The sequence below is a fragment of the Oryctolagus cuniculus genome, chromosome 20, assembly GCF_051225735.1.
Source record: "Oryctolagus cuniculus isolate XC-2025 breed Fujian yellow rabbit chromosome 20, ASM5122573v1, whole genome shotgun sequence".
Lineage (NCBI taxonomy): Eukaryota > Metazoa > Chordata > Mammalia > Lagomorpha > Leporidae > Oryctolagus > Oryctolagus cuniculus.
Window position 1 is genome coordinate 40,919,564 of NC_142886.1, and position 23,910 is coordinate 40,943,473.

The window sequence follows — 23,910 nt, forward strand, 5'->3', positions numbered from 1 at the left end:
AACTGGGCACCAGGCTCTCCCCACGAGATTTTCACAGACTTGCTGTGTGACCTTGCACAAACCACACGACCCACTGGGATCTTAGCTTCTTCTTGGGGAAAAACTGAGCATTCAGGATTGATTCTGGCTCCTCAGTAGGACTGTGTCATCCCACCCAGTCTTGGGACAAAGAGCACTTCAATGGAGCAACTTCCGACACGCGAGAGACGCCGGGGGACGGGATGAGAGGAGACGTGAGCCTGACACCACGGCATTCCTCCCCAGTCAGAGTGGCACGCCTCTGGACAGCAGGGCTTGGGGGTGGGGGGTGGGGAGAAGGAGCAGCACGGCCAGGCCTGGCTGTGAGCAGCGTTGCCACCTGGAGCGAGGAAGCAAGGGAGGGTCCCGGGCCATCTGCTTGCTGGCTGTCCTTCAGCCTGCAGGGCTAGCGTAAGCCTCGCTAAGGTCTGTTCTAGAGCTGAGAGGAAAGTTAACGAGTGATGCGCACTGTAGCTGGGGACAGGGCCACTGCGCTGGCCTGGGACCTTCTCCCAGGTCCCACGTGCCACCTCCTGAGCGAGATGGCAGGCGTGAGAGCGTGAGCTGACCTGGGGGTGGCTAAGAGCGTGAGTGGCAGGTGGTTTCTCTGCCTTCTTAGTGGTCAGGTGATGTCCCACACCCCCGATTCTGATCCTGCAGCCACCAACCAAAGTGATGAACAGCAGAAGCTCGTATGTGAATCGGCACATGCAGCAGCACAGGGTGGGATACCTGATCGTGAAACACTTCATGCAGCTTCACGATATTGGGGTGTCCTTCACAGAGTTTCAGAGCTGTTATTTCTTTCTGAGTATTGGCTTCCATCCTGCAAGATGAAGCAAGGTCTACATGTCTCTTCTAGTACATATATATACTTAAATTCTACTTATGTGAGAGAGAGAGAGGGAGAGGAAGGGGGACACACAGACACACACACACACACACACACACAGCTCCTATCTGCTAGTTCACTTTCCAAATGGCCACTGAGGCTGGATATGGCCAGGGACGAAGCTGGGAACCGGAAACTCAATCTGGGTCTCCCACGTGGGTGGCAGGCTCCGGGTCTCCCATGTGGGTGGCAGGCACCCAGTCACCTGAGCCATCCATGCTGTTTCCCAGGAAACTGGAGTCAGGAGCTGGAGTTGGGTACTGATCCCAGGTACTCTGACGTGGGATCCAGGAGTCTCAACCACTAGGCCAAATGCCCACCTCTCTTGAAATGTCTATGCTGGTATTGCTCCAACCCTAATTTTGTTTTTACTTACAGCAAATTCAGAATGCACATTCTATACTTAATGAATCAAACCAACCACCAGGAAAAGCAATACATTTTTCTGGAACATTCATCTCTGAGTGAGAAAAGACTAGTCATATGAAGAGATGGACGCCCTGCTTGCCCAGCAATTTGGGATTAAGCATGCAGATCATGAAGGTGGGAGCGGCACTGTGGTGTAGTGGGCTGGGCCTCCACCTGTGGCACCAGCGTCCCACATGGCTGCTCTTCTTCCAATCCAGCTCTTTGCTTGTGGCCTGGGAAAGCAGTGGAGAACGGCTCAAGTGCTTGGGCCCCTGCACCCACGTGGGAGACCTGGAAGAGGCTCCTGGCTTAGGATCAGCCAAGCTCCAGCCATTGTGGCTATTTGTGGAGTGAACTAGCAGATGGAAGACCTCTCTCTCTCTCTCTCTCTAACTCTGCCTCTCAAATGAATAAATAAATATTAAAAAAAAAAAAAGATCACAAAGGTAATGGTCAGTCACCAAAAAGACTAGCTGGCTCTCACAGCAATCAGCAGTTTACTGAATAACTTCAAACAAAACACTTCAAATATGTAGCTAACAGAGATGGAAGTAACTGCTGAAATCACTAACTAAATAAATACAAAATTAATACATTAACTACATGACCATCACAAGAAAGTTTTCTATATAAACTCAAAGCATATCAGGCTAGGATTTACCTGTCTAACAGAGCCAGAAGTACAGTGACTAAACCTGTGGGTGAAAGCCTTCTAACCTCTGCTGACTTCCTTTTCAACAGACAGCTTTTACTTTACAGAATTCACCGGCCAGGATGCACATACAAAGAAAGACTGCTAGGAACGGTCATACCTCTTGCTGATTATTTTGACGGCGAATGCTTGGCTACTTTTTTTGTGCACACACTTTCGACAAATAGAAAAACTTCCTTCTCCCAGTGGTTTGTCTTTGAGATCTAGGTCATAGTGTTGGTAGAATGGAGAGTCCTGATAAGAAGCCAATACCGCTCAACTTTAGAAAGTGTTAGCTATGTATAAGGGATAAATACAGCTGTAGAGCAATGTAAGATTGTTAGCGTTCATCAATATTTGTGAAATACATGTAAAATCTAAACTGTCTCTTACTGAGCTCATTTCTATTTTCATCTATCACTTTTATTTAAAATACATAATTATTATTATAAAAGGGAGCTCATTCAAACTGGTAATAATTCTCTAGGAAATATTTCCTGTTATTCATTTTTAAAAACTGCTCATTGGTCAAATTCACTGGACTTGAGAGTATTAACCATAACCACTGTTGGCACTTCAACCCTCATGTGGTCCACCACCACATCACTAACACCCACATCTGTGTACCTTCATCATCGCACTCCGGGCAACGTTGGTCGCTCCAGGGCGCTCGACTCCCACGTGGAACTGCAGCGGATCGATGACGGCTGCATTCCGCTTGAAGAGGATAGAAGGAGCCACGAAAGAATAGCCCTGAGAGAGAGGAGACGAGGACCACAGACTTGCGGCTGTCCCCCTGGGGCAGGCTGTCCCCCTGGGGCAGGTCAGACTGTGCTGAGATGCAATCCGAGTTGATCTTATTTGCAGCCCCAAATGTGGTGTTATTTCAGATCAATAGAAAAATGCTTTACAGAGGGAGATAATGCCATCTTCTGGCAGAATTCAACCAATTCAGTAATAAAGGAGAACAAGAGTTTCTCCCTACTCCACCCTCAAAATCTGACTTCTGTGCTGCTGACAGAAGTTCACTTACAGACACGACTGACTTCCTCAAAAAGATGTCATTGAGGTGCTACGACAAAGCAGTCTGAAGTGCTGCTGGTTTCAGGCTGGGAAAACGTAAGTTTCATTAAAGTGGGTCTCGAATTCTGCAACGATTTGACGTTTAGTCTATTTCTTCAGCATAATTACCGTTGGGAGGGGAGAAAATCTAATGAAGTGACACAAAGCCGATGAATCTGCTCACTAATTCATCAGCGAACGCTTCTGTAAATCGTTTACTACGTGTCCAGCCATCGGCTGGGTCGTGACATGGGACGGACAAGACAGGTCCGGGGCCAGATTAACCACTGTGCGAGCACACGCAGCAGCAGCAGCAGCAGAGCTTGAGGACGTCCAGCATTTCACCGTCAGTCTGCTACAGAGCCTTTTCCAAATCCAGAGCCCTTTCTAAATCTGTAGCAGTTGGAAAGTAATGAACATTATTCCCTGAATATAAAGCACCAGGTAACACTGTGGACTGAAGGGTATTTTATACGACAAGAGGCAAAAGTAACACACTATTGTAACTCCCACGGGAGAGCCTGGGCATACACAGACTCTCAGGTACAAAGCCACCAGCTCTAGCACGGCTGCGCGGACGCTACCTGGAACAGCCTCTCGGAGCTCTGGGGCAGGGCTGCGGGGGAATAGGTGGGGTCCATTTCTGTGAACTCCTCGGCGAAGTTGCTCACGTCCAGTTCGTCTCGAATCACCGGCTTGAATGGCGCGGGCACTTTTTTGGCAGCTAAATCGTCCCAGTTGATTTTCTGAAGCAGAGAAAGAAAATGGGTACAAAGAGAAATCAACAAAGTCAAAATAGATTTTCTAAGAATAACGAAGACAGACAGATTCAGACAGGGCTAAAACGAAGGGCAGATATTTCAGAGCAATGATGGAAAGAATTTCTTTTTCCAAGCAAGAGCCCGCGTTTCTGAGCAGATTCCAGCGCCTGCCCAGGCAGAGCCCTGAGGGTGACCGCTTTCCATCTCTGCAGAGTCTCACAGTGTCCTCTAGGGGGCGCCAAGACATGCTCATTTCCCCTTAGAGATGCCAGATAAAGGACTCATCCTGAGCTGGCCTGAAAAAGGTGTGAAGGAAAAAAAAAAAAAAAAAAAGAAAAGAAAACCAGAAACTGCAGCGGACCCGATGACTGCCAGCTAGGGGAATCTTCTTACTTCCTATCAACAGTGCTGCTCCGCTCGCCCCGCACCTAGCCGGTCCCACGGACGTGCTGGCTCCTCCCTCTCATCTTACCCAGCACTCGGAACACTGCCTCTCTTCTCTCCCACGGGATAAGCCAATCCCTCTTCCACCTATGGGAGGTCTTTAAAATGTTCGTGGAAAGTACATATTATATATAAAAAATCGTGAATTTTAAAATGTTTTTGGACCCAAATAAACTTTTCATGAATTTTTGAAGTAACCCTCTCTGTACTGAGCAACTGATGTTTTTCCATCACTCAATTCTACTCCCATGCGCTGTCACTTAAAACCTCAGATAACACTCACTGAGTTGAGTCCTACAGATCTGTGACATTTCTTCAGATTTCAGATGTCACCACGGATGGTGACACAACCATTATTTCATGTACCATTAAGAGAGAAAAAGCGTTACCAGCTAGAATAGTAACTAAGACGCCTGCTGACTTCAGCGATGGCAAAATGTGACTCCGTCCAATGCCTGGTTCAATCAACCACCATAAATGTATTCCGCTCCCGTGTGGAGGCAATGGAAATGGGAAACCATTGAACTACAGATCTTCCAAGTTTCCCGTGGGATTGGGTCTCAGAGAGCCTCTGGTCACCGCCGTTATTTCACCCAGAGGAAGAGGAGGCCGGGGTAAGAACCGATGCTGTCAGCGGAAGGCCAGCGTGGGGGGGCCAGGACTGGGCACTGTCTCCTGGGCTTCGCCTTGCCCCCCACCCCCACCCCGTCTGTCAGCAGCAGAGGAGCTGTGCTTGGCTGCTGCACACACATGAAGAGCAACTCCTAGGGCGAAGGGGCAATCGAAGGAAACACGCCGTTGGCAGGCGAACGTTTAAAACAGAAATCTGAATGCTGTTACGACCCCTCCACCTCCTTTCCTCTTTTGGAGAAAAATCCATTTAGTTTTTTTTTTTTTTGACAGGCAGAATTAGACAGTGAGAGAGAGAGACAGAGAGAAAAGTCTTCCTTCCGTCGGTTCACCCCCCAAATGGCCACCACGGCCGGCGCGCTGCACCGATCCAAAGCCAGGAGCCAGGTGCTTCCTCCTGGTCTTCCTTGCGGGTGCAGGGCCGGAGCACCTGGGCCATCCTCCACTGCACTCCCGGGCCACAGCAGAGAGCTGGCCTGGAAGAGGAGCAACCGGGACAGAATCCGGCGCCCCAACCAGGACTAGAACCCAGGGTGCCAGCGCTGCAGGTAGAAGATTAGCCTAGTGAGCCACGGCGCCGGCCTCCATTTAGAGTTACAAGCAAAACTCTGCTCTTTACGAAAGTCTCCCTGTGATTTAAACAGTCAACACAAGTAGATAATCTCAAATTACTATTCTGAGTTAACACAAAGGAAAAATTTTCTAATACTAATGACATACTATATAATATTCACAAACACAAGGAACAATGGAGCAAAAGTTCCTAGGAAAATATAATTGGGGGTATTTTTGTTTGAATACTTTCTTGAATTTTACTTGATTGTTAATGTTTTAGCCAAACTTCTAAACAAGGTATTTGAAACAGTTTGTTCAAACAGTGATCTTTCCAAGTCCTATCATTTATGAAATGTGCACACTGAGACGTTGGTTTTATTCTCAATGCGTTTCTCACTAAGCTACTGGACTTCTACAAGATGTGCAGTGGTATTTTGAAAAACAGGTAAAGTGAGAGAAGTAAATGGGTCTTTTTGAGCACAGAAATACAGAGATAATTCTAAACATTAGTCAGTACGTTTTAAATATTTAGAAAGCAATACATAGCAACATGCAAACTTATTTGACAGGAGAGTTTTTTTTTTTTTTTTTGGCATAGACTTTTCATTTGTTTTGATGCAAGGAATGTGACAGGTTGCTTTATAGAGTACAGAATAAACGTGCGATGGCCCCTTTCTACCTCACACACGGAAGGCGCATGTGTTGATACGACGGAATTACTCGCTCGGGGTGTGAGGGCGCCCAGGTTGACCACTTAGATGGAAACGGCCAGCAAACTCAGCCACGTTCACTTCCCCACAGTTACTAAACAGCAGGGTTTTTGGGGGGAGCACGCTGAGCGCACTAAACTGAGCAGACGTCTGGGTGTCCTGTAGACGGCCTCACGCAGCCTTTTCAGGATGAGGAAGCGTCGGCACGAGGACGAGAGCACACGCGTAACTGCCCGCACGGACGCCTCACCGAGAATCGCAGGCTCTGAGCGAGGAGGACACGAAACCACCGCCTAAAGAGTGAAGCAGGCAGGCGTCCGGCGCAGCGGAAGGGACGCTGCCTGGGATGGTGACACCCAGGCCACGGGTTCCAGGCCCAGCTTCTTGCTGGTGCACACCCCCGGGCGACAGCTGATGGCTCCAGTACTTGGGTCTCTGCCCCCACGCGGGGACCCGACTGAGTTTCGGGCTCCTGGCTTTGGCCTGGCCCAGGCCCAGCTGTTGTGGGCATATGGAGAGTGAGCCCTTGGATGGAAAACCTCTTTCTGGTTCTTTCTCTCCCTCTATCTCCCAAAGAAATAAAAATTAAAAAACAAAAGGTGAAACATAGTGGCCATAATAGCTCATGAACCAAGAAAAGTCAAGAATAGAACAAAACCTCCCTGGTCCACGTGTCTGAATCCCAAGACTGCCAATGGAAATCACTACTCAGAAACTAACCCGCCAGCGCGCAGGAAACAGAACGCGATTAGGACCTCCCCACCCCCACTCCACGTAGTCTATGCAAGTACAATTCTGGTCTTTCATAAAGGGTCCCTCCCTGTCGTGACAAGAAAGGAAAGCAAAAAAGGCACAATGCAAGGGGAAACGGGAGAGCCGGTCCCCAGGAAGGGACGGCACTCGCTCACCTCCCGAGAAAGCCGATCCATCACCCTGCGAACAGCAGGGGCCACCCTGTCCCACAGACGCACCTGGAAGAAGAGATGCTCCTTGATTTCATCTGCATCCCGCGGGCCGCAGCCCAGTCTCTTCTCGGGATCCTTCATCAGAAGGCGCTGAAGTAGGTCTTTGGCTAACGCACTCATTTCTTGGGGATATGGAGGCTCACTTTTTAATATTCTCCTGTGGGCAGACAAAACTCGCTGTGAAAACAACCCGGGGACGACGCTACAGTATTTTTAGTAGAAGGTGAAACTCACTCTGAAATGAAAGCACATGTGGCAGAGAGATAAAAATATTTTATAAGCACCAACAGGATCCCAATAAAGTTGAAAACCGATATTTAAAATGAGATGCCATGAAATCAAATATCTGAAACTCAAATGAGTATGAACAAAAAAATACTGGATCACATTTCAGTATAAGTCAGTCCTAACAGGGATTATCATCAGGCCTGTACCAAGTCCAGGGCTGGTTCTGCCGCTCAGTGGCTGTGTGACCTTGGCACAGTTATTATTTTTTAAAGCATTTATTTATTTATTTGAAAGGTAGAGTGGCAGAAACACACACACAGAGGGAGGGAGAGAGGGAGAGGGAGAGAGGGAGAGACCAAGACAGATCTTCCATCCATTGTTTCACCTCCCAAATAGCCGCAACAGCCAGGGCTGGGCCAGCAGAAGCCAGGAGCCAGGAAGTCTATCTGGGTCTCCCACGTGGGTGGCAGGAGCCCTAGTACTTGGGCCATTTTCTGCTGCCTTCCCAGGAGCATTAGCAGGGAGCTGATGCTGGTGTCGTAGGCAGAAGCTTAACTCCCTGCACCACAACGCCAGCCCCACGCGCAGTTAATTCACCTCTTTGAACCTCAGCTTCCTCACCTGTAAACACCATCTACCTCCAATGGGAATTATGATGCTCTGACGATCTACGATGTGTGCAGTGTCGTTTACGCTCAATAAAGAAAATGCTGGTAGCTCGAGCAAAGAAGCAAGCAATATCCTCTCTTCTGGGTACTTTAACATTCTCCCATGGCTCACCGCTTGCCAGGGGTTCCAGCAATGACAGAGACGACTCTTTCCAGATCAGGCACAGACATATGTGAGAGTGATGCTCGGAACTGTTTCTCAGGAGAAAATAACTATAGCTGTCCCCATTTTCTTCACCTTTATTCAACTTTTGGCAAAGGATCAGGATATAGGGGAACACACTGCCGCTGATACTCACTTTTGCTGAATCAGGGCAGGGGGGTGTACACTTGGCTGTCATCCTCTTAGGCTACCGACTCTGCGTCATCTGTGATTTCATAAACCTTAGAGCCATGCAACCCTACTCAAAGCCTGCTCCAGGGCGGGCGCTGGGCAAAGGAAGAGCCAGTCCTGGGAAAGCAACGATGTCCACCATGGCAGCAGGGGCAGGCAGGGAGCTGCCTCCAGAAGAAGAGCATGCAGACCAGGGGCGGCTCCGCACAGGTGCCACGGCCAGAGGGGGCAGAGAGGGAGAGAGAGAGAGAGGGAGAGAGAGAGAGAGAGGGAGAGAGAGAGAGAGAGAGAGAGAGAGAAGAGACACAAGCTGGCGAGGCTGTCCCGGGCACACACAGCAGCTGTGCTGTGCAGTTCTGGCTGGCAAGTGCAGCAGACGGGGAGCGGAGGTCTTAGACTCTGACGGGGCAGGGAACACATTGGGCAGAACTGGAGTCCAAATCTGAACACAGTGCTGATGGGCGAGCATGGAAAACCACTGAGGCAGCCCCAGATCCTTCCCTTTCCTAAGCAGCAATACATGGCCAGGCCCAGCAGGACGTGAACCCAGCAGATGAGAAATGAAAGCAGTAAGCGCCCAGGAGGCTGGGGGACCTCACTCAGGCTGCAGAGGCTGGGGGACCTCACTGGGGCTGCAGGAGGCCGGGGGACCTCACTGGGGCCGCAGGAGGCCGGGGGACCTCACTCGGGCCGCAGGAGGCCGGGGGACCTCACTGGGGCCGCAGGAGGCCGGGGGACCTCACTCGGGCCACAGGAGGCCGGGGGACCTCACTCGGGCCGCAGGAGGCCGGGGGACCTCACTCGGGCCGCAGGAGGCCGGGGGACCTCACTCGGGCCGCAGGAGGCCGGGGGACGTCACTGGGGCTCCAGGAGGCCGGGGGACGTCACTGGGGCTCCAGGAGGCCGGGGGACCTCACCGGGCTGCAGGGCAGCACAGGGCTTCCTCAGCGCTCTTCACAGTTCTGAAACTATTCCCGTGGGGAAGTGCGGCGCCACAACAGAATCAGAAACCCGGGATGGGGTGGTGAGGAGAAAGGGCTCACGGTAGGCTAAACCTTGCCTCTGTGTGAAGACCACCTCGGATTTCGCTTTTTATTAATTATATGGCACATTTCTGTGAGGTGGTCCAGGTTAACGCCAAGCCTGACACGGCAGCTGCGCCCGGATGTGACGGCTACCACTGGAAGACCGCTGCCTGTGCATGAGAGCGAGAACAGGCCACAGGGGCTTCTCCTCCAGGACACATTCCAGGGCTTTCAGGGAGCCCCAGCTTCCGTGTGCTCCCTCTTCAACCCAGTGGTGTCTCTCTGGGGCCTCGGATGCCGTGCAAGGGACAGCCATGTAAGCTGCAGTTACTGTGGTGACTTCCCCGTGCTGGAGGGAGCCACCCACCCGCTCCATCTCCTCTCCAAGGGCTGACTGTGCCCTCTGTTGGCTGGCAAGCCAAGCCCGGGCAGTCAGAAGGATCCCTGAGAAAGTCGTGTTTGAGGCTGACCCACTGATGCACTGTTTCCTGTCCTAACCCTAATACACAGTAAGTGAATCTCACACCAGATCCCGCCTCTGGTGGTGCGTGGGTGTGAGAATCCTTCTGAACCCAACCACGGCTGGCCACACAGAACAGGCACTGCAGATGTGGGGACGGGAGTGGAGGACGCCCTGCAACACAGGCAGGGAGCCACTTCTGGGGTGTTCCGCGTCACTTCCTCCAATGCACTTGATTTCTGCATCGTTTCAACATGAGCAGAAGCTGATTGAGCTCCATTTGATTTAACGTGGTAATAACCCAAAGTTATTTTTTTCTTGCTTCAAACTTGATCCGAGAAACATCAGAAATGAATTGCAATTAGGTAGGGCCCAAATAAATCTTAGAGCCTTCTGCAAAATCAGGACAGGCTCTGAGTAGATACACACATTAAACACTGCACGTGCGTGGATCACTGACTCCACACAACACTGATCAAAAGACTGCTATTATTATCCTGTCTTCTAGATAAGGAAAGACTGCCTTCCAAAAAGCAGGAAATAGAACCAGTAATTAAAATGGCAGCAAGGTATTTTACAGCCTGGTTGACTTTAATATGTATTTGCAAGAATAAGCACATAGTACAGCTAAGAAAATTCTGAGAAATGAAGTTGGGGACAAGACACCCAGCTCCATATTAAGATGTGTTATAAAGCAAAGTTATAAAAGCAAGACAGCAACCAAATCAAGTGAAGAGAAGAGACACCTTAAAAAACACCCAGGTATATATAAAAACTCAATAACATTCTTAAAGAGTGGCCGGTTAACTAAAGGCAGGCTGCACTGTTCAACACACGTTAGAGAAACCAGCTATGTGGAAAAGTAAAAGCACAAGGGCAAAACCCCTTGCCTTACAGCCTTATACCACAACCCCAAATAAAGTCCAAGTGGACTGAAGAACTATGCATGAAAAATAAAATGAAATAAAAATCTGTATCAATATAAAATGAATACAAACTTTCTTCCTATTTCTGAACGTTAAAGTTTCTGAAAACCCACCTGGTTAGAGAAAAGCACAACTGGTTAGCTTAAGATCTTAGAGGATAAAGGGTCAGGACACAAGAGTGAGACAGGCTATGCTGAGACTCGACGGCTAAATGGCAGGGCTGATAGGAAGCAAGGGTGTTAGCAGGGCTGATAGGAAGCAAGGGTGTGTGTGTGTGTGTGTGACAGATGTTTGAGTGCTTTCATAATAAAATGCTTTAGAAGTGTGTGGGGACCCATGAGCCGGCCATGGGCCCACATGCTAAGGCCTGGCTTGCTGACCGTTTGCAATAGTTACTGCTGTGTGGATGTTTATGGTTTCTGTTGAGCTGCGATATCGGGATGTTCCATAACCCCAGGGTTGAGTCTACAACTACGGCCTTGGGGCTTCCCATACTTCTTTTCCCACTGACCAAGGCTGAGAAAACACCAGGTGGAAGCTTGTTGTTAGCACCCGAGTCGCCTGCTACATGACCAGGAGCTTGATTGGATGAAGGCGCGTGATCACCTTTATGGTTGGACAAGGAGCGCATGGACTGTGCGTGATCAGGCACCCGATTGGAGCCCACCGCATGGACTGTAGCATGGACTAAGCTTGCATTACATGCTTCTGCAATGATAAACTGTATAAGCTGTTCGTGAAATAGTAACGGGAGCTTCCCCTTTCTTTCAGAGCTCCCCTTGCTCAAGGGTTTCTCTTTCTATCCTGTTTAAATAAAGTCTACTGAAGACCGATCAGCTGGGAGCAGTGTCGTTCCTTTGCGGGCAAGGGAGTGACAAAGTGCACACGGCAACTCTGTCCACGTGTGTCGTATGTTCACGAATACACAGGAGGAACTGTCTCTATAACAAGTGTCCCGCCTGAGGACAACGCAGCAGACACGGGGCATCGCCCACCGCCGACCCCACTGCGGCCTCTGCTCACGGGTCTGTCAGAGGAGCCGTCTCGAGCCGTCCCACTCCACTCTACCCATTTCCTCTGTCCTATCTGGCATCCTGGCATCCATTTATAGCATCTTACGTATTTCTTTATTGTTTCTCCTTAGCCGACCATGCAAACTCCAAGGGAGCAGGGGCTCACACTCAAGCCCTCCACAAACAGTCGATGAACGAAGGGACTCGCCGGGCCCCGCGGACGGCGCCTTGCTCCCTCTGGGCACAGTTTGAACGCGATGCCTGCACATGGCTCCTCACTGCTTTGCCAGCGGCGCGCGTTCTCCCGGGGTAGGGCTCTCTACTTGTCCTCCACTGAAACACTCACAGTCTTTCCTAGCTCACGAGGTAGAGCTGCTGACTCTCACTTTCTGGTTTCCTTGTCTTCCCAGAATTACAGAATTATTTATCTAACTGCCCAAAGCAGGAGAAAAAGGATCAGAAGGAAACTGAGAGAAAAGAAGACACAGAGCTTGGGGCTGTGAGTGCCAAGGGCCTCCTTCTCTCTCCTGGCCACACCTCTTCCATCTTGGACCCTTGAATCTGGACAGGGTTTTACTGTACCCTGCAGAAGGGCTGGGGGACAGGTTAGCTCTGTGGCCCAGCAAGGTAATCCTCTGCCTGTGGTGCCGGCATCCCATGTGGGCTCTGGTTCTAGTCCCAGCTGCTCCTCTTCCGATCCAGCTCTACCTCTCTGCTATGGCCTGGGAAAACAGTAGAAGATGGCCCAAGTCCTTTGGCCCCTGCACCCGCGTGGGAGACCCAGGAGAAGCTACTGGCTTCGAATCAGCACAGCTCTGGCTGTTGTGGATAACTGGGTAGTGAACCAGCAGATGGAAGACCTTTCTTTCACTGTAACTCTGCCTCTCTAACACATAAAATTACAAAAGGGCTGGGGGCGGGTGCCACGGCTTGGTGGGTAAGCTGCCATCTGAGTCGCCCTCCTCCCTGAGTCCCAACTGCCCTGGGTTTCCAGTCCACCTTCATGCTAATGCACCCAGCCCTGGCTGCTGTGGGCGTCTGGGGAGTGAACCAGTGGATAGAGATCTCTTTCTCTCTTCTCTCTCTGTCACTCTTTCAAATAAATAAATAAGTCTGTAAAAAAAAAAAAAGGCAGAATGTGTAGATAAATAGTTATGGGGCCAAACATGAATAGATTTTGGGGTGTTATGAGTTAAAAAAAGCCCTGGCAAAAACAGATGCTGACATTTTTTCCTTCTTCCTAAAATGAGGGAAAAAATGAAGAGCAGACTGAGAATCAGAGAGGCTTCATAAAATTGCTGATGCAGGATTCTATCCTGAAGATGGAAGAAAAAAAGGCCAAGGAAAGAATAAATTTGATTTCTTCTTAAATAAGAATTAAAGCAGAGTTTAAAAAAAGATACCTGCAATTATTCTATACATGACTCCAAAAGCAAGACATCCATAAACAAAGCTTTAAAAGACACAAATGGGTTAACACAAGGTGTTAATTGATGGGCTGACTTGGATAGAATTCAAAAATACAACGGAGTTGCTATCTTGACTTCGTATTCAGAAGAATGTAGTAACTCACATGAGCCCACTGTATTACAGTAATCACCTAAAAAATAAAGCAACCACCTGAAGAGAAGCACTCCTTGGGAGGACAATGATAAAGTGATCACCTGAACTGCGCAGGGCCATCTTTTTGGTAAGGAGCCCCCAGCAGACAGACTTCCAGGGTGGTCGGTGGTCGCTGGGCCGGCTGCACCTCTGTACCCACAGCCCTTTAAGCGAGGGCTGGCCCAAGCGCCTTTCTCCCAGGCAGTGTGACACAGCGCAGGGAGAGGCGGCCACCCCACTGATTACTGAGAACAAGACAGTGCCTCTTCCTGGCAGACTCCCGCTTGCCTTCCAGCTCACGCCTCTGATGGAGCAAGCTGCCACGCTACACAAGGCCACCAGGGAACAGAGGCCTCAGCCCTACGACGCCGAGGCACCGGATCCTGCCGACAGCCGCACAGGTGTGCAAGCACATCGTTTCCCAGCGGAGCCCTGAGATGACCAGAGCCCCGACGACACCTGACTGCAGCCGCGAGGGGCCGGCCTGACCCACGGAAACTGCAAGGTAAGAAATGCTTGTTCCTTTTCAGCCTCTAAGTCGTGCAGTAATTTGTTACTTGGCAATGGACAGTGGAAAACGAACAACAGGGCCAGACACGGTTCTGGGTTTACAAGCTATCTGGTCTCCGACAACTGTTCAGCTCTGGCACACGGAGGAATGAGCATGGCTGGGTTACAGGCGAGCAGGGGGCTGTGGGCAGCAGCCTCTCCCTGTTCCTGCCGGTGGCTCCCCAGCACCCTCCCAAACCCTGCCCTGCTTCGTGCTGTGGCTCAGGTAACCCAAACTGCTGTTACCTCAAAACCACTGCTCAGAATTGGTGTCAGCTGGACACACCTACCGTGGCTACAGGCTGTGGCCCCGTGGTGACCTATAGCTAACCATCAAAATAATAACATTATCATAAAATCACCATGGCCAGCATTCCTACTAATCATGCATCTGACAGCATGACACTTTGGAGACTTCAAGAAAAAAAGAAAAACGGATGGGGCCATCACCGCGGCTCACTAGCTAATCCTCCACCTGCGGCGCTGGCACCCCGTGTTCTAGTCCCGATTGGGGCACCGGGTTCTGTCCTGGTTGCTCCTCTTCCAGTCCAGCTCTCTGCTGTGGCCCAGGAGTGCAGTGGAGGATGGCCCAGGTCCTTGGGCCCTGCACCCGCATGGGAGACCAGGATAAGTACCTGGCTCCTGGCTTCAGATCAGCTCAGCGCGCTGGCTATAGCGGCCATTTGGGGGGTGAACCAACGGAGGGAAGACTTTCTCTCTGTCTCTCTCTCTCACTGTCTAATTCTGCCTGTAAAAAAAAAAAAAGAAAAAGAAAAAAACGGGTGGTACTCAGAGCCTGCCCCAACTATCGTCCCCTCAGAATATTCAATTCCTCTGCTCTCTTGTGATCACGTAAAGGGATGAGCCTGAACCTCACTGGTGCAGCTCACTCCCAGGAGTGCCTGGCCTTCCTCTTGAGTGTGTACGTTCACTTTGCAAATACATCCTTCTCCTCCACTGTAGCTGGCCGAGTCTCATCCTCCAGTTCCTCCCTGGGCTGGAGACGAAGCCTGCACCCGCCACCCAAGGACAGCTGTGCTCGGCCAAAACTTGACTGAGGGACACTGAGGCTTGGACTCACATCATCCTCACGTGTCACAAAACACTATGCATCGATATCTTCCTTCAGCCTGCAGGAAGGTAAAACCTGTTTTAGCTCACACAAACAGGCGGCAGAAAGAATGTGGTCTGCAGGCTACAGCCTGCTGAGCCTGACCTGAGCAGCACTAACGAGAGCCCTGTGCCTCCACAACCGCGGGGCAGGGTTTCAGGACGCCCTGGATACCAAAGTCCAAGGACGCTCAAGTCCCTAACGCAGGCGATGATCCATTTGCACACAGCCCGTGCAGTCCTCTCGTACACTATGAATCACCTCCAGGTTACTTACAGCACGTAGCACGATGTGAGCACCACACAAACAGCTGCGTTGTTCTTTTCGGGGAATAAAGACAAGAAAAAGAAGAGTACATGTTCAGCACGCACACCGCCATCGCAGGCTTCATGACACAGCTCATGAACACCTGGAGACACCAGGAACCAGTGCTCAGCTGAGGGCTGGAGAGACACGGAGGCCACAGAGGGGTGCGCAGCTGTCGCTGCACCGGCATGGACTCAGTGCACGGCTCGCATGTGGCTCACTCGCGTTCTGCTCTAGGGGAGGTTTCTAGAATTTTTCGGGGGGGGGGGGGTCAACTGTTTCAATCCAGAGTTGTTTGAATCCACAGGTGTGAAACTTGCAGGTATGGTGGAATGCCTGTACTTTGGTAACACTTAGGCCTGGACTTACGTAAGATTATGCTTATAATAATACAATGAAATATTAATAGAGCATATTTTATTAATGAATAACAAAATACCAAATAAAAATTTTTTGGCAAATATTTTCTACATCTTAAAGGCAGAAGAAATAAGACAAAGAAAGAATCTGTCGGGGGATGGAAAAGATGCAAAGAACCTGTATGTCCTGGTGCTCAGGCGGGCACACTGGGTCAGCACAGCTACTGAAGCCTGAGGGACACAGGGTCGTCCTGCAGTGTCGTGGACCGGGTACGCCTGCCCGGCAGCACCCACATACACCCCGGGAGAAGACAGCACAGCTACTGAAGCCTGAGGGGCACAGGGTCATCCTGCAGTGTCGTGGACCAGGTACGCCTGCCCAGCAGCACCCACACACACCCTGGGAGAAGACAGCACAGCTACTGAAGCCTGAGGGGCACAGGGTCGTCCTGCAGTGTCGTGGACCGGGTAGGCCTGCCCGGCAGTACCCACACATACCCCAGGAGAAGAGGCTCCACACAGAAAGGCAACAGAAGGTTGAGGAAAGCACACCAGAGAAGCACGTGCTACAGACACGACGTGAGAATAAGAAACGGATACGCAGGAAAGCTCGAGAGCAAGGCTTCAGGTCTCCAGGACCAACACCTCAGCTTCTGTCCAGAACGGGACCAGGATGTGAGGAATCGGGAACGACTGTGCCTGAACCAGGACCAGAACTGGATAACACTCTCCAAACCCCAAGTCCACATGCGGAAAGAAGTCATAGGATTCCTCCATGTTCTCGAGGACAGCTTAACCAGCAGGAATGCGGGAAGACAGCTGGAGTTTATCGTAAGGGGGCTCCATCTAACAGCCAGGGCCTCCTGGCCACTGGGTCACACGCAGGACCCACCTCTCCGGGACAGTGCGGGGCCACCAGGCTCAGGGAGGAAAGGAGACTGCAGACTGTTTTCTCAATGTAAGATCTGATTACGACCCGGAACCTGAAGTCTCACCTGCGGACAACGATGGCGCACTGATGACATGAATAGCACATTATTTTGAAGCGTCTCAAATTTTAAAAATAAAGGATGTATGCAGAGTTCAGAGACGATCATGATAATCAGGTAGTGGAAGAATTCAATAATGAGAAAAAGCTTGAGCTAATTAAGACATTTGGGGACAAGATAATGATACATTTATCTGAATGATACATATTTTAAGAACAGACTAAGAGATTTTGTACCAGGAAAGACAGTCAGAATGATTACCTTGAAAGGAAAAGGTAATTTAGGATAATTCAGTTATTATACTGTTTGTAAATTTCAGTCACACATACACACAATCACAGGTTAACACTAAGCTTTAAACACGGTTATTAACATTACAAAGTGGATAATTAACTGATTAAAGGAAGAAGTCCTATTTAAATTCTTGAAAAACCTATTTGCTCTAGTTTTAAGATTTTTAGACAACCTGATTCAGTATCTCTTTCTCTTCCTAAAATCAGAATGCTAACTGATTGACATAAATGGGAAAAAATTTTTATTTGAACATCACTTGGTTCAGAATCACCCGACCTGGTGTGGAAAGGAGATTATAAAAATGATTATGTGTACATGTGGATTAGTCAGCGGAGACTGTTGAATGTTGTAGGGCTAAGGGCGCCCTTGGCCTCTGTCCCCATGACATGTACGACACTGCAGTGGTACCCAGACTCCCAAGACCGTCACCAAGGTTTCCAATAATCCTGAGGCATCTTCAAATTGTCCAAAAATCCATTTAAAATAAGAAAAGTTGTATCTATAGAGTTTTGTAATAGGTATGATTTTAAGCCACTATGATTTAAAAAAAGTCTTGTGCACTTGACTTTAGTATTAAATAAACTGAAATAGAATTTACCTCCTAACCTGTCCTAGAAAAGGTGTATTTTAAAGTTTTTAACTATTTAGTACAATAAACTTTCCACAAAGTATACAGTTGACAAGGCATACACCTGTGCAACCATCAGCACAGCCACGATTATGAATCTGCCCGTCACTCCCCACTCCTTTCTCTTCTGCCCTCCTTCTCTCCTGACCCCAGGCAACCAGGACTCTGCCACTACAGATCAGCTGGAAATTTCTAGAACTAGAATCATCCAGCATAAACCCTATATTGTCTTCTTTCACTCTAATTATTTTTGACAACCACTCATGTTGCTGTGGATATCAAAAGATCATTCCTTTTTTATTGCTAAGTAATATTCCACTTGTATGGATAAATCACAATTTGTTTAACCACTCACTTGTGGACAGATATTTATTCCCACTTTTTGGTTATTACAAATAAAGTTGCCAGCAGGTATGTACAGCATTTCTATGGACCTGTTTTCATTTCTCTGGGGATTACCTGGGAGTGGAACAGATAGGTGATACAGTAGTGCTGGAAGTCTACTCCACCCCACCTTTCCCCTTGCTGGGTGGGAGCAGCCGGCCCCTGCAGCTTCATCAGCTCGTGGCGCGGTCAGACTCTGTATCTGCAGCCATTCTTGCGAGCACATCACAGAATCTCGCTGTGGGGTCAGCCTGCACTTCCCTAACACTGACGACGCTGATCGCCTTACAGGTGCTCATCTGCTGCTCATACACCTTCCTGGGCTGAAACTGTTCAAACCTTTCACCTGCTTTTACATGGGGTGTTCGTTTTTTTTTTTTTTTTGAGTTCTTTAGATACTGTGGATAGCAGTCCTTGATCAGAGTCATGATTTAAAATCCTGGTCTGTGCTCTCTGGTTTGTCTTTCTTTTAACAGAGCAGAGAGCAGAGTATTTAATTTTTATTAGTCCAACTCATCAATATTTTCTTTTCCAGAGTGCAATCTTTACCTTAACTCCAGGTCAAAAAGACTTTTCTTCACGTGCTCTTCAGGAAGTTCGGTAAGCTTTAGGCTTTTTGTCTAGATATATGGTCCGTTTGAGAACCGGATGTATTTACTGAAGTTCATTTTGCTTTATCAGAATAGTCAATGGTCTGGCACTTGGTGAAGAGCGTGCTTTTTTTCTCTGCTGAAGTGACTTTTCACCTTTGTCAAAAATCAGTTGCCTACATAAAAGGGGCCTTCAGCCAGTTCATGAAAAACTAGAATTGAAATGTAAGTTTATTTTGATGCCCCTAAATCTGAAAGCCATGCTTTTTCCTAATATTCACTTTCCAGGAACTTTCTGAAGACCATCAATATGCACAGATTTCAAATTTTTTCTACCAAAATCAACTTCTACTTCCATTTTCCATAAACCTTTCTGAAGTAGCCTTGTATGTATAGCTCTATTTCTGAACTCTATTCTGTTCCATTGATTGCCTACCTTGATATCAACAGTGTCTTATTATAGCTTATAATTCTTGAAACATTGTTCTATTTCTTTTCTTTTTTTTTTTGGACAGGCAGAGTGGACAGTGAGAGAGAGAGTCAGAGAGAAAGGTCTTCCTTTTGCCGTTGGTTCACCCTCCAATGGCCGCCGCGGCCGGCACGCTGCGGCTGGCACACCGCGCTGATCTGATGGCAGGAGCCAGGTGCTTCTCCTGGTCTCCCATGGGGTGCAGGGCCCAAGCACTTGGGCCATCCTCCACTGCACTCCCGGGCCACAGCAGAGAGATGGCCTGGAAGAGGGGCAACTGGGACAGAATCCGAAGCCCCGACTGGGACTAGAAGCCGGTGTGCCGGCGCCGCAGGCGGAGGATTAGCCTAGTGAGCTGCGGTGCCGGCCTCTATTTCTTAAAAAAAAAAAAAAAAATAGAACTTTTTAAAGTATTCTGCATTTCCATGAGAATTTCAGACTCAGGTTGTCAATTTCCACTAAAGAGAAAAAGCCTAGTAGACTGAAGCTACAAAACCGCAGAGCAGTTGGAGGGCAGCAGTCTCCTAACTGTGCCGAGGAGCTCCCTCACAGGGCTCATCAGCCCTCCGTACAGGACTGCCGCACACCCCTGGGCAGCGCTCTCCTCTCCCACACTCTGTCCTGCCAACTCCAGCCGCCTGGATCTTCTGAGCACTCCTAGTCCACGTCTTCATCCCCATCTGGGCTTCCCCTCCCTGTGCTGCAGCCTGGACTCCCTCAAGGCAGTAAGCTGGCCAAGCACAGGACTCCCCTCACTGATCTGCTCAGGGCTACTTGTCCTTCGCTGGAGGTGTCCAGTGTCTTCCAAACCCCGGTGCCATGTGTCTGCCTACTGCTAAAGCTGTTGCAGGCAGCAGGGTAAATCCAGTCCCTGCCATTCCATCTTCGCTGCATGTGGAATCTCAGTTGAAAATAATGTTATGTCAAATCCATTCTCAAAGTTATAAAATCCAAGTAAAAACAAGACAAAAACAAAATGAGTCTTAGTGTAGTGTCTACCATTGTTGAGCTAGTCCTTCATTTACTGATTTTATTCTGCAAATATTCCAAATTCCACACAGTACGTACTGAGGATCAAAGGCAGGCATGCCCGCTGCTCTCACAGAGCTCACAATCTAGTGGGCAGACAGATCTCATCCCAAGCAAAGGGGGAACAATGGGGCTGCAGTACCTACCATGAAGGACACAGGTGGAATAACGCCGCGAGGACCCAAAGATTTTATGGTATTTTTTCCGCTGAGCCTAAGTTCATGAGTTGAAAAATGAAAACAGGGGAGAAAAAGTATCTATTCGATAAACTTCTCAATATATGATGAACCTAGCAGCTGAAGATAATGTGCTTTGGAACATACAGAAGTTATGACAAAAATCCCATGAAACTTAAGAGCTAATGGAACACATGAAATATAAAAATACATATGAATAAGTGTAAACTTATCACCTAAACATCATTTTGTCCATTCCTGTTAAGAAATTAGAGAAATTTTAATCAGCTCTTTCAAGAAAACAGTCCATTCACTTTGCTAGGTCTTACCTGGATATCTCAGCTTGGGAGTTCTTCTCCCCGTCCACAGTGAAAGGAGACGCTCCCGTCAGTAACTCGTACATCAGGACCCCTAAGCTCCACCAGTCAACGGCCTAGAAAACAGCAACTCCGTTTTATACATTATCAACTAAAACATTTTTTAAAAGAAGGAAAAAACTATGCATTTAAAAAGCAATTTTCTTTCTGTAATTTGAGAGACAGGCAGACACACGCACACACACACACACACACACACACAAACAGAAGCAGTCCCATCTGCTGGTCGCTCCCCAGACACCTGCGATGGTTGGGGTCAGGCCAGGCCGAGGCCACGAGCTGGGACTCAGTCCAGGTCTCCAATATGGAAAAGTCCTAACTGGCATTCTGGCCCCTGGAAAATATTGTAACAAAAGATTTTGTACACTAACTTTCTGTGCAAGAAGAATTAAATTAGCACACACAATGAAGACATTTAGAGAACAAAATATCCAGGCAACTGCAGCACAGAAAGCTTTGAAATCATTTCCTCAACTAGTAAGCTTCACCTCGTTCAGAGAAGTTCTAACCTGAAATCCATTTTGAAATTTCTGAAGAAGACTGGGTGCTGTGTTTGGTGGTTAAGATGCCCACAACCTGCACTGGAGTGCTAAGGTTCAATTCCTAGCCCTGGTTTCTGATTCCAGCTTCCCGCCAATGTAGATGCCAGGAGGTAGTGGTGATGGAACATCTACCTGGGTTCCTGCCCCCGCCTGGGAGACCTGGACTGTGTTCTCAGCCCCTGGGTCCAACCCCAGGGCCAGGCTGACCTGACAGCTGCAGGCATTTGAGGAGTGAACCAGCAGCCAGGAGTGTGATCTGTCTCCCTCTGCTTTTCAAAAAAATATTAATTAATTTTTTTTGAAATTTGAAGTAGGTGAAATATTTGGACATATGATGGTGGTGGGGGGGGAGTACTAATTAGTGATTTTTATGAGTATTAAACTCCTATGGACCTTACGAAACTCCTTAAAGTCACAGAACAAAAATGATGTTATTTTTTTCCTAACTGCCTAAATCAATTCCTCTTACAGAACCTATCACATAAATCTATGTGATGGATAGATCTCAAACAGTAGAAAATAAAATGTGCCCTACATTGGAACAATTTATAACTGCACTTACCTGAAGTGCGAGCACAGCAAATTACATATGGCTTAAAGAGTCTTGATATATTGAAAATTAGTTCTTTTGTAAGTAGGCAAATCAGATGTCAGTAACAGCTGAACCTACAAGCTTATACCAATAAGAAACATTCACTGGCTATTAAAATGTTAAACTGCCAGCTTCTAAATTCCAGGGCTGAATTTTCAGAGAGGTGACACAGAATGTGTGAGGCTGAAGCTATTTCAAAGAAAACACTGGACGCTGACACATGACACAAAAGTGCAAGAACAAAATCAAGAGAGGAAAGGAATTTATTGAACACTAATGGGCGCTGTGCATACATTATCTCATTTAATCAACTCACAGTCACCAGGGTGTTCCTCTGTGGGAAAGAATACTGACTGACTGCTCTTAGCACCCATGGATGCAGAAATTCTAGAAGGGATGGAAGGTCTTCTCTGAAAGTTGACTCCTTAATTCCATGAAATCTTAGAAGATAATTTTCTAATTTTAACAGTTAAATCCCAGAAAATCCTCCAACAGCTTCAAAGAATATCACAAAACAAACAAAACCGGCCAGTGGATGGTTATCTGGCTGCAGAAGCCATTTCACTGTCATTTGAGTCAACTCTCAGAATAATCTGTTGCTGGATTTGAAATGATGCAGAGACCAAAATCAGATTCCAGCATGGGCCTTAAACCAATACCACACAGACTGGAAACATGGGCTTTTAAACGTATGATTAGTCATTGGAGGGGAGACCAGAAAATCCCACAGGCAGATACCGAAAGAGGATGCAGGAGAGGGGAAGAGCAGGACCAAAAACAGTCAGAATTCCCTTATTTGGAGAAAGTTATTAATAAAGCAAAAGTGTTATGAAAAACTGAACAAACTTTGTACCCTTGAATAAAAGAAAAGGCCCTGTGACCTAGATTTTATAGCATAATTACTGAGAAAGCTGCCTCTATCATCTTCACTTTGCACAGGGAGAATGTAGAGGCCAAAAACTGGAGGTTTTTGTTTAAAAAAAAAAAAAAAGAAAAAGAAGGCTTGGGGGCCAGCACTGGGGCACTGCGGATTAAAGCCCCAGCCTGCAGCGCCGGCATCCGATAATCCAGCTCCCGGCTAATGTGCCTGGGAATAGCAGAGGATGGCCCAAGTCCTTGGGCCCCTGCACCCCACGTGGGAGACCAGGAAGGAGCGCCTGGCTCCTGGCTTCAGATCAGCTCAGCTCTGGCTGTTTGGGAGTGAACCAGCAGATGGAAGACCTCTCTCTCTCTCTCTCTGTCTCTATCTCTCTCTGTCTTTCAAATAAAATAAAATAAGTCTTCAAAAAAAGAGGGCTTAGGAAAACAGACTTAGTTTCTCTTTTTCCAAGGTTTGTAAGATGTTTGCTTCTGCTGGAGGGACAAACATGGTCCCTTGGACCTCTGCAAAATTACAGGCAGAAACTGGCAATGAGAAAGCCTTAGGGACTCCTGAGGGACGGGCTCCAGGACCCCTGGGGATGCCAAAGTCTGCAGATACTCAAGGCCTTTATGCGAAGTGGCTCAGAATTCCCATGTAACTCACGCACATCTCCCTGTATATTTTAAGTCATAGCTAGATTAATTATAATACCTAATAGGCTGGAAGTGCTCTATAAATAGTTGCTACACTGTACTGCTTAGGGAATAAGGACAAGAGAAAAGAGGTCTGCACCTGCTCAGTGCAGACAGAATTTTTTCCCAAGTATTTTCAATCTGTAGTTGGCTGAATCCACACATGTGGACCCTGCAGGTGAGGAGCCTGAGTTGAGTCAAGGAGATGCAACGATTATGTAGCTCTGTCTCTTTACCAGACATCAGCAATGCCAGAGAGCACCGTCCTGAATCGCCATCACGACTCAGGCAGGCACAACGTGCACATGCCCCGGGCTCGGTGCTGCCTCCACGGTGCCGAGTGCTTCACCGGTGTTGTGAAACACCAGGGCCCACGCGACCGAAAAAGAGTACTTTCTTAAGAGAGTCATAGTTGGTGCTTTGCTGAAGATATAGGCTCTTTATGTGGAAATAAAATAAAAATTATCTGAAGGGCTAGTCAGTTTTGAGGTATCAAGTTTAACAAGAAGCAGAGTTGCTGTTGAAGATAAACCTCGGTTAGTAGCTACGGTCCTCACTGCGTGTTTGAT

General features: G+C 48.3%; 1 protein-coding gene across 6 annotated transcripts in view; it reads right to left on the minus strand.

Annotated features, from left to right (window-relative positions):
- RPS6KA5 (ribosomal protein S6 kinase A5) overlaps positions 1-23,910 on the minus strand; it is a 190,056-nt gene that overhangs the window by 34,688 nt on the left and 131,458 nt on the right. For all 6 annotated transcript variants that reach the window (XM_002719601.6, XM_089322100.1, XM_051826133.3 and 3 more), the window contains 6 exons: positions 20,606-20,709; positions 7,143-7,293; positions 3,656-3,817; positions 2,637-2,762; positions 2,131-2,264; positions 751-844 (listed from right to left, as the gene is read on the minus strand). In XM_002719601.6, coding sequence (XP_002719647.2) covers positions 751-844; positions 2,131-2,264; positions 2,637-2,762; positions 3,656-3,817; positions 7,143-7,293; positions 20,606-20,709 — 771 coding nt within the window. The remainder of the gene's footprint in view (positions 1-750; positions 845-2,130; positions 2,265-2,636; positions 2,763-3,655; positions 3,818-7,142; positions 7,294-20,605; positions 20,710-23,910) is intronic.